General features: G+C 39.1%; 1 protein-coding gene across 1 annotated transcript; it reads right to left on the bottom strand.

Moving 5' to 3' along the window:
• Positions 1-1975: 1975 nt before the first annotated feature.
• Positions 1976-2512, bottom strand: LOC147425401 (uncharacterized). The gene has a single exon (XM_086500054.1). The coding sequence runs from the start codon at positions 2510-2512 to the stop codon at positions 1976-1978; it is 537 nt and encodes a 178-aa protein (XP_086356180.1).
• Positions 2513-10960: the final 8448 nt, after the last annotated feature.

Genomic DNA, 10960 nt, shown 5'->3' with positions numbered 1-10960 from the left:
TAGTATCACTCCACTCCTCTAGATGGCATAACTAACTTCAAGATTCTCCATGCACCTATGTGTAGTGATGGAATAGAGCACTCATGATGCACATACTCTACACAACTAGGCTTGAAGAGTGGTGTGTTATGTGTTGAGAATGGTGTGGTGTAGTGTGATCATGTGATAATTTACAAGGGAGAGAAGGGCTCTATTTATAGGTTTTAGAAGCCCTGATTAGGATTAGGCCTAATCAAGTTTATTTGAAGGAATAAAAGATTATGCATATTTTTATTTTGTTTCATGAGGGTGGGTCTCTCTTGTCCTTTGAGTCACATGGATGTGGGCTCAAGGGAAGAGAATTATTGAGGATGAAAGGAGAGAGGATTGAGTGAATAATTTGGGAGTGCCTACTCTAGTAGAGGGTGCATTCTACAATAAGGTTAGTGGTTAGTAGTTAGTAATTATCACTAAACAATATTTACAAAATCATTCATTAAATGGTGAAATATATGATGAGAAAAGTTAGAGAAGGGATGAGCTTGTAAAGAGAGGTTGAAGCTTTGGAGAAGTTAACATTCACCTCTTTACAGCACCGGTAGAAGAAGCGGTCAGCATGGCGAAGTAGTGCGTGTCGATGAAGCTATGTTATCTTCAAACCTTGGAAAATTCATGATAGAGCCTTCATTTGCAGAGGTTAACCTTGGATTTTTGCTGATTTTTTGAAGTTCTTTACAAAGATGAATAGAGTATGGTAATATGGACATATATGTAGAGAGAAAGGGGGACACATAGGGTGTAGAAATGGCGGATGAAGGCTATGGAGGTGTGAGAGATGTGGCAATGGTGAAGAGGGTAAATTAGGACATGGGAGTTGCAGGTTTGGGAGTGGGAAGGAGAGGGAGGAGTGTGTGTGAAAGAGGAAAATGATAAGTGGAAGAGGGAGTGTGGCTGCATAGCATGGGCAAACTGGGGTCCACCAATAAAATCATATCTCACAGCTCGTACCTCAAAAAAATATGAAAAATATTGAGGTGAAAGTTCAGCTCACGAGCTACAACTTTTGTTTGTATCACCTTTTCAAATTCGGGGAGCATGTGATCTTTAAAAATTCAGCAAAACCGAGTGTTGTTTCCACTGCACAAGGTCCTTGTGAGGTCCTTCTGTGGATGATTCTTTTGAATACCTCCAAGAGTGAGCTCCCCATGGTGCATGCATGCATTCCACATACCCTTGACCTTATTTGGTAGGTCTATAATTGAAGATATTGTTGAGATCATGATATAAGTGAATAATACAACTAAGAAAATCAAATATTGAGGGGTCTAAAAAAATATGTACATGTCAAATATAAATAATATAGGTGGAAAAAATATAAAGGGGTCAAAATAAATCTCTTTCATTATAAGTCTACCATAAAAAGATGAATATTTTTGGTGGTCTAATTTATGAGAGTAATAGAGAATAGATGTAGGAAGGAAAAAATCACAATAGTGAAAAAATATACACATAAATAGAACTAGTTTTTTTTTATTTTTGTTGGGATGGAATTACACCAAAAATAAGAGAAGCTTGCATGAAATTATTTTTATATGGAATAAAGAGTATGCAAAATGGTAAGAAAAAATATGGTAATGGTGAGTCAATTTACATAGCATAAATAACACACCATAAGTATAAATATTTAAATAAATACCAAAATAATTAAGAAAAATCATTTTATTTAGGCCGTATATACAATAAAATATTTATACACAAATGGGCCATAATATTTTTTATTTTTTATTTTTTTGGCTCAACTAGCCCAGTGACTAGCTAGCTGAGGGTTTTAAGAAAATATGGAGAAAGTCCTTAACTCACACACGCCTATGTATAGTGAAATGGTAGGGATAACCAAAATGTTTGAGTGATTTGATAGGGTGGGTTAACTCACTATTGCAATTATGGAGAGCCAAAAAAAGGCTATCATTAGCCTTTCCCCAGGATGATGGTATATTCATGTACCATCATAGAGAATCTTCTCCAAAGATAGTGCTTCAGAGTCCTTGACGAGAACTTCATTGTTTGGCCCCTCAGAATTTTTGTTTGAGTTACACTCATGCTTCACGGAACAATGCCTACATGAGATAGCTGCCTTTTGACAGATCTTTGGTAGATCCTTTGGTAGAAGGCGACTCAAATAAGGCTTCAAGCGATACCCGTTTACCTTCCTGGAGTGCTCTTTCCCATTCAAGTTTGTAAGATGATAATAACTTGAGTTGAAAGCCTTTTTGACTATATATGGCCCCTGCCATCTAGTTTCAAATTTGGCATCAAAACGATTATCGAGTCGATTGTCATATCTTAGCACAAGATCTCCTTCATTGATGCCTTTGTCCTTCAGTTTCTTGTCAAGCTTTTCCTTCGTCTGTGTGGCTTTCCTCTTGTAGCACTCGTATGCTGCTTCTCTTTTCCACTCAAGGTCAGCTAGGGTAAGAAGTCGATCCATCCATGCTTCTTGATCATCTTGTGCTGCTTTGCCATGAAGTCGCATTGTTGGAATGTTGAGCTCAATTGGTTGTAAAGCCTCTTGACCATAGACCAAGTGAAATGGTGGGAACTCCGTGGCTTCCCTATATGTGGTTCGATACGCCCACAAGGCACCATCCAAGAAGTCATCCCACAACTTTGTCTTGTTTTTCACCATCTTTCTAATGATGTCTGCAATGACACCATTAACTTTTTCTACCAAACCATTTGATTGGGAATAGTAGGGTGTACTATGTCGATGTAGAATGTGAAGTTCTTCACAGACTTCTGTGAGCAAACCCTTTCTAAACCCTGGACCATTATCAGAAACAATCTCCAAAGGTGTGCCAAATCTGCAACAAATGTGAGTGTACACAAACTTGCTAACTGTCTTCTCATTCACTCTTGCCACACTTTGAGCTTCTACCCACCTAGTCATGTAGTCTATGGCAACCAAGATATACAATTTTCCATTTTTAGTCCTGAGCAATGGACCCATAGCATCAATGCCCCATTTTTCAAACGGACCATTTGCAAGGACTAGCTGACGTGGACCATGTAACAGACGCTTGTTTCCATTAATCTAACAATTGTGGCAGCTTTTACACCAATGTTGAACATCAATGTGCAAGCTTGGTCAAACATATCCGGCAAGCAAAATCTTTTTTGCAGTGAGTTCCTGTGCAAAATGACCACCACACGCTTCCTCATGCAAACCTTTTAGAATGACTGGGAGTTCCTCAATAGTTGGTACTCTTCTGCACACTTGATCCTTCCCTCTTTGATAGAGGTATCCTTCTAAGAAGAGATACGCGCTTGCCTTTTTCATGAGTCTCCTCTTCTGAGCCTTCGTGAAGTCTTGTGGAAACTCACCCTCCAATATGTAGCTAATAATGGGAGTCAATGACTCCAATCCCTGGTATCTCGGTTGCTTGACAGTTGCTGCCACCATGATGACCTGCACTTCTTTCTCAACACATGTAACTACTTGTTGTGCAAGTAAATTGGCATCTTCATTCTGTTTCCTAGGAATATGATATAGTTGCACTTCTTCAAATTGATTAAACAATCTACGAATGGCATGAACTTTTGTCCTTAGGCTGTCATTCTTGCATGCCCAAATGCCTAAAATTTGCTTAACAATGAGAAGTGCATCCCCTTTTACCATGAGATGTTGTCTACCTTAGCCAATGCATATCATTAAACCTTGAAGTAGTGTGTTGTATTCTGCTTCATTGTTGCTAGTTGAACCTGGTAGATTGACCTTCTCTTTCATGACCACCTCTCCACTTAGGTTGAGCAACACTAGCCCTCCCCCTGCGTTTCCTGTGGCTCGTCGAAAAGCTCCATCAAAGAACAAGGTTAAAGCATTAGGAATACTTTTAGGCGGTGGCAATGGTAGGGTCTTTACTTCAGGCACCTTAATCTCCTTCTCATGTACCCTATAAGTAAGGATCCCTGCCAATTGTGCACGCACACTATCTTCTACTTTGAAAGAGTATTGAAACTCTTGCAACTCCATAATCCACTTTGAGATCCTAGTACTAAGATTCATTTGAGATAACACCCAAGGGAACAAATTTTCTGCAATGAGAATTACAAAAGGTTTTGGTAGCAGGTAGGATCTAAACTTTCTCACCGCAAACATGAGAGACAACATCATGAGTTCTGCCTCCGTGTAGCCTCTCTCCAAAGCATTCATGACCCTACTAGCAAAGTAGATGGGTCGCATCCTGGTACTGTGGGGATATTGTTGTAATAAAACTGCACCAATTGTTTTCTTCCCAACACTAGAGCTAACAAAGAATGTGTACTCCCAACAAGGAGGCATGAGTGTTGGTAGCTCTGACAAAATGACTTTAATGTTACAAAAGTACTCTTCAAGATCATCAGACCATGCAAATTCTACTTGTTGTGTCAACTTTTGCAAAGGGTGAAGTAACTCCGAGGCTAAGTGAATGAAGCATGACATATACTTCACCTTTTGAATGAATGAGATGACCTCTTTGAGATTCTTGGGTGATGGGAGCTCAATAAGAGCCTTTTCCTTTGAAGGATCCACCTCAATGCCTTTATAGGAAACCTTGTGACCAAGCAAGATCACTTCATCCTCACCTATGTGACACTTGTCGGGGTTGAGTTGACCTCCCATGTCGTAGAGCTTCTTTAAACCTTCTTCTACCCTTTGTAGATGCAATGATTTTGAGCTATAAATGCAAAAATCATCAATAAAAAACCTAATGGACTTTCCAAAGAATTCTTGAAACACCATGTTCATGAAGCGTTGGAAAGTTGCAGGAGAATTTGTCAGTTCAAATGGCATGACTCTAAAAGCATAACAACCCCAAGGAGTGATGAAGGTTGTTTTCAATTGATCTTCCAATGTGATACTTATTTGAAAGTAACCCGAGTAGCCATCACACACAGTGTACTTCTCATGACCAGCTACCTTATTTAGTATCTCATCCTGAAATGGGAGGGGAAAGTGATCTCTTTTTGTTGCCTCATTGAGTGGATGATAATCCACACACACCCTCCACTTGCCGTTTTTCTTAGAAGTGACAACAACGGGAGAGACCCACTCTGAATTCTCCACAGGATAAATGAAACCTGCTGCTAGAAGCTTTCTTAGCTCCTTGAGTAAAGCCTGCTCCTTGATGACTCCTAGCCTTCGTAGCTTCTGAGCCTTAGGTGTGGCCTCTGGCTTCAACTCAATTTTGTGTTGAACAACATCTACTCCATGCACATCGGTGTAGTCTTTAGCAAAAAGCCTAGGAAATTTCCTTAGCACACATTTGAACTCCTCTCTTTCGTCCTTTGTAAGTGTTGTAGACAACATACCTTCTAACATTCCTTCATCTTGCACATTTTGGTTCTCTTGGGAACCTACCTCTTCCAAACCTGGGCAAGAGGTCTCTTGGTTGTTTGGATTAAAACTTACCCCCATGACTTCGACAGAAGACTCCTCTTCAGTAATGCTGCCGCTACTTTCTCCTTCTGAAGTGCTATTGGTCCAGCCTTCCTCCGTCTCACTTTGAGATGATTCTTCATGGAGCTCCTCTTGGCGTTTCTCCTTCATGTCAAAGACCACCTTCTTATGATCTTCATTCTTGTAAATTAACTTTCTACTATCCCAATCCTGCAAAGCTCGCATTTTCATTAGCCATGGTCTCCCTAGGATAAATGGGTAACCATTTCCTTTGGTAGACATAACATAAAAATCCACTGCCTTCTTAATGCCAAAGGCCTCTACAAAAACATTTTTACAAATGCCTACACACCTAGCTTTGCTATTGTTTGCCATCTTGACTTTAATTTCAGGTGTCTCATGGATGTGCATGCCTAGTTTTTTCATGAGTCCCTCTGTCATGATGCAAATTTGTGCACACCCATCCACTAGACCTTTCCTAACCAATCTTCCTTTGATGTAACAATCTAGCACAGGTGTAATATCCTTATTCATTTCAGCATGTGAAAGTTTTACAACAGGCACACTCTCTTTTACCTTTCTCCTAGTGCTAACTGCCTTTGTTAAATCCCTCCTAACTTGTGGGCACAATGCAAGAAACTGAGGCCATGAGATATCAGGACCCTTACCTCTCATGTCTTCCAATAGGTTGTATGGAGCCATACCATGTCCAAGAGGGAAGTCTTGGAGGTTGATACGACGTCGAGTCCTCTTAGCTTCCTTGGTCTCCTTTGCCTTCTTTTCTCGTCCATGGTCACTTTGTGATGTAACCCCTTCTTTCTCCTTACCTTTTCCTTGGCCATGCTTAATGCCATTTTCTTCCATGTCAACCTCTCTTGAATTTGTCACCTCTACCACATGCACATTTGGGTCTGGCAAAGGTGGAACTCCTTCTACCCCTTGTGTAGGTGGCCTTGCTCCATTTGGACTTTGTAGAAGCCTTGGTTGTTAACCAGTTCCTTCACCTGCATTCATCACTGGGTAATTCAAGTTAGGTCTCCCTAGCTCCCCACGGGGCCAAGGACAATTATACATCCCATGTCCAGACTCTCCGCAATTCCAACATTGCAAGACTCTCCTAGGTCGTGGATCTCGCTCTTCAGACTTCTTTGCTTGTCCCTTTGGACCTACAGCTTGTGCAAGGTGAATTGACAAGCTGCTTAAAGATTCATTTAACTTCTCAATCACTTGCGCCGTTACCTCCGGAAGCTCCCTAGATGTTGATTCTTATGACTTACATTTGGGTCTAAGACCTTCTATTGGAACCTCTCCCTTTGGCACTTGAGTTTTCTATATTTCTCAGCAGCCCTTGTTTCAGCTGCATCAAAGGTAGCAGGTGCACCCGCCTCAAATTTTATCTTAAGGTCAGAAAAGAGTCCAACTATGAACCTCTCCTTCTTTAGGAACTCTGCACCATCACCAGGGTTAGCAACATTTCTTACCCATACAACCCAAAGACGTAGAAACTCTTGCTTGTAGAAGTAGTAGTCATCCAAGTCTTTTTGCTTATGAGAAACAATGTCTTGCCATAGTTTTTGAGTGTTTTGGGGATCAAAGAAGTATTTCTTGAAACGATTCAAAACTTCTGTGTAATTCCCCTTAACTTCCTTAGACAAAGAGTCAAACCAAGTGCTAGCATCTTTCCTAAGGACCACCTCAAACATTTCTACACGTTCTTGATCAGTTACTATCCTCTTGATACGGCAAGAAATCTTGAAATTCGCCAAAAATAATTCTGCATCCTCTCCAAGCTCTCCAAAGAAAAGAGGATATCCAGACATTTGGAGTTGGCTCTCCATTGAATTGATTCCAAAATGATGCACGTTTTTGTTTTTTCAATCTCTAGAATTCATGTTTGTGAGGTCTATAATGCTAGAGAACTATCTTTAGTAGTCCTCAACATGTCTTGATGCTTCTAGGGAGAAATAAATGTTAAAGTTGTAAGTTATGACCAAATTACAGAAATTGTCAAATCCTGTTTTTTAGCCAATTTTAGCTCTTCTATGATTTTTTTGGTGGCTTTCCTGATATCCAAATGCAGTTTTGATTTTCTATGTCGCATATTGTAACATAAAGCTAATATTCCTTGAGTTTTGGGGCACCTAATACCCTATTTTGCATAGTAGACAATGATGGTTGATTTTTTCAATTATAGAAGAAAACAAAACATTCTAGTATATCAAGTATAGCTTTTTCAATATTGTTAGTTTCTTGTGACAAATACATGCATTTTGTAGGTAGTAACCATATCTAGTCATAAGGATCAAATTTGGCTAGATATTGAATAGTTTCTATGTGATTATATAACTCATAATGTTGAACCCTGTTTTTTCATGTTTGTTGTATTTAGCACTTCATGTTTGTCCCCAAGATTCCCTTGGTAAGAGATGTATTATTCTTTTGACATGCTCCATGGATCCTTATGAACCTAAAGGACAATAGGGAACTAAGAAAACATGAATATATTATTTGTATTGAGCGTGGCTATAGAAACTTTGATGATAGGTTTGCAGAATGGTAAAAATTCAACTTTTTTGTACCTATTTCTTTTGGCAAAACACAAAATAGTGAGTGAGAAGCAATCATATGTTCTCATCACCAACCCATTGAAGTTAACTAGGGAATTTATCTCAAGTCCTACAAAAATCCCTAATCTTATTTTTATGTAACAAAACGTAAGAAATGACTGTTTTGATGAAAATGTACTGGTCCATCAACTTTGGAGGCTTGGTGTGACCAAAAGATGAGAAAATTTACAAGTTTCTTATTTTTTCCATGTGTAGTAGGCCTTGAATTATAACCTCATGAAAGGATTTTACAAAATGAGTGGATCTACTATGGTTTTGGAGATTTTTTTCAAAACCCTGAAAGGACACTTTTATGTCTTGTTAGGTTACCAACCTAGTGTTAAAACAAAACAAAAATATAGACGTCCAAACTAAGGCCGTACCTGATGAGAGGCAAAATAAAATGATTTACTGAAGCGTTTATCTCGGCCAAGCTAAGAGGGCCCAAAATTCTACGAATTACTCGCTTAAATTGCAACTTAGTACTCACAATTATGTGTACCTTTTGCCTTGCAATAGGAATGAAAGGATCATACAAATTTTCATGATTCATGCAAACTACTTGACTATGCTAAATGTTGAATCTACACGAAAAGATACACAAGCCATCCTTAGTGGGGGCACTAATTTGAGGCGGTCTGGGGCAGGCAACAAGAAGAGCGGCCTCTAAACACCCTTCGAGGCTCCCGTGCTGCTCAAATGAGGCTGGGGTAAGCACAATTAGAGACAACAACAACCCACAGCCAGAAACCAAACAAGAAAAGGGGCACCACCTAGTTGTAGATGCGAACTAGGACGCACGTGATATCTCCTTGTACTCAAACGCACAAAGAGAGGGGAATGCAAGATAGACACACACACCAAACACAAACATTCACCACGCCAGAGAGAGGTAAGGAGCACAAATCAACTTGAGCAACTCAGTCTTAGCCTTAAAGATTAGATGCACACAAAGCTTGATGAGAAATAGAGAGACAACACAAAACTTGACCTTGTTTCCAATACACAAATTGTCTTAGGGTCACGGGAGCCCTCTCACCGAGCACCCTCTTACAATTTACCTTTTAGGTAAACAATTCAACAAGCCCTCAAATCACCAAGCATGAAATGGCACAACAAACTTCAAGGACAATATACCTTCAACCACCTCATGAGCCAACTTATCAAGTCAATTTGGAGAGAAGAGTCGTAGTTGCAGCATACAATTGCACCCAAAACTATGAACCTTATTTATGGACAAGAGTAGGCTACAAGTGTGATTGCAGGGTATAGTATGAATTCACTCTTCTAGATGGCATAACTAACTTCAAGATTCTCCATGCACCTATGTGTAGTGATGGAATAGAGCACTCATGATGCATACACTCTACACAACTAGGCTTGAAGAGTGGTGTGTTATGTGTTGAGAATGGTGTGGTGTAGTGTGATCATGTGATAATTTACAAGGGAGAGAAGGGCTCTATTTATAGGTTTTAGAAGCCCCGATTGGGATTAGGCCTAATCAAGTTTATTTGAAGGAATAAAAGATTATGCATATTTTTATTTGGTTTCATGAGGGTGGGTCTCTCTTGTCCTTTGAGTCACATGGATGTGGAGAATTATTGAGGATGAAAGGAGAGAGGATTGAGTGAATAATTTGGGAGTGCCTACTCTAGTGGAGGGTGCATTTTACAATAAGGTTAGTGGTTAGTAGTTAGTAATTATCACTAAAAAATATTTACAAAATCATTCACCAAATGGTGAGATATATGATGAGAAAAGTTAGAGAAGGGATGAGCTTGTAAAGTGAGGTTGAAGCTTTGGAGAAGTTAACATTCACCTCTTTACAGCACCGGTAGAAGAAGCGGTCAGCATGGCGAAGTAGTGCGTGTCGATGAAGCTATGTTATCTTCAAACCTTGGAAAATTCATGATAAAGCCGTCATTTGCAGAGGTTAACCTTGGATTTTTGCTGATTTTTTGAAGTTCTTTACAAAGATGAATAGAGTATGGTGATATGGACATATATGTAGAGAGAAAGGGAGACACATAGGGTGTAGAAATGGAGGATGAAGGCTATGGAGGTGTGAGAGATGTGGCAATGGTGAAGAGGGTGAATTAGGACATAGGAGTTGTAGGTTTGGGAGTGGGAAGGAGAGGGAGGAGTGTGTGCGAAAGAGGAAAATGATAAAGTGGAAGAGGGAGTGTGGCTGCATAGCATGGGCAAACTGGGGTCCACCAATAAAATCATATCTCATAGCTCGTAGTTCAAAAAAATATGAAAAATATTGCGGTGAAAGTTCAGCTCACGAGCTACAACTTTTGTTTGTATCACCTTTTCAAATTCGGGGAGCATGTGATCTCTAAAAATTCAGCAAAACCGAGTGTTTTTTCCACTGCACAAGGTCCTTGTGAGGTCCTTCTTTGGATGATTCTTTTGAATACCTCCAAGAGTGAGCTCCCCATGGTGCATGCATGCATTCCACATACCCTTGACCTTATTTGGTAGGTCTATAATTGAAGATATTGTTGAGATCATGATATAAGTGAATAATACAACTAAGAAAATCAAATATTGAGGGGTCTAAAAAAATATGTACATGTCAAATATAAATAATATAGGTGGAAAAAATATAAAGGGGTCAAAATAAATCTCTCTCATTATAAGTCTCCCATAAAAAGATGAATATTTTTGGTGGTCTAATTTATGAGAGTAATAGAGAATAGATGTAGGAAGGAAAAAATCACAATAGTGAAAAAATATATACATAAATAGAACTAGTTTTTTTGGATTTTTGTTGGGATGGAGTTACACCAAAAATAAGAGAAGCTTGCATGAAATTATTTTTATATGGAATAAAGAGTATGCAAAATGGTAAGAAAAAATATGGTAATGGTGAGTCAATGTACATAGCATAAATAACACACCATAAGTATAAATATTTAAATAAATACCAAAA

Source organism: Adiantum capillus-veneris, chromosome 25, assembly GCF_014529385.1.
Source record: "Adiantum capillus-veneris isolate H3 chromosome 25, ASM1452938v2, whole genome shotgun sequence".
Classification (NCBI taxonomy): domain Eukaryota; kingdom Viridiplantae; phylum Streptophyta; class Polypodiopsida; order Polypodiales; family Pteridaceae; genus Adiantum; species Adiantum capillus-veneris.
This window is presented reverse-complemented; position numbering and strand designations above follow the sequence as displayed.

Excerpts from the sequence above, each read along its gene's own strand:
- LOC147425401 (XM_086500054.1), bottom strand. The coding sequence starts at position 2,512 with ATGCGACTTCATGGCAAAGCAGCACAAGATGATCAAGAAGCATGGATG.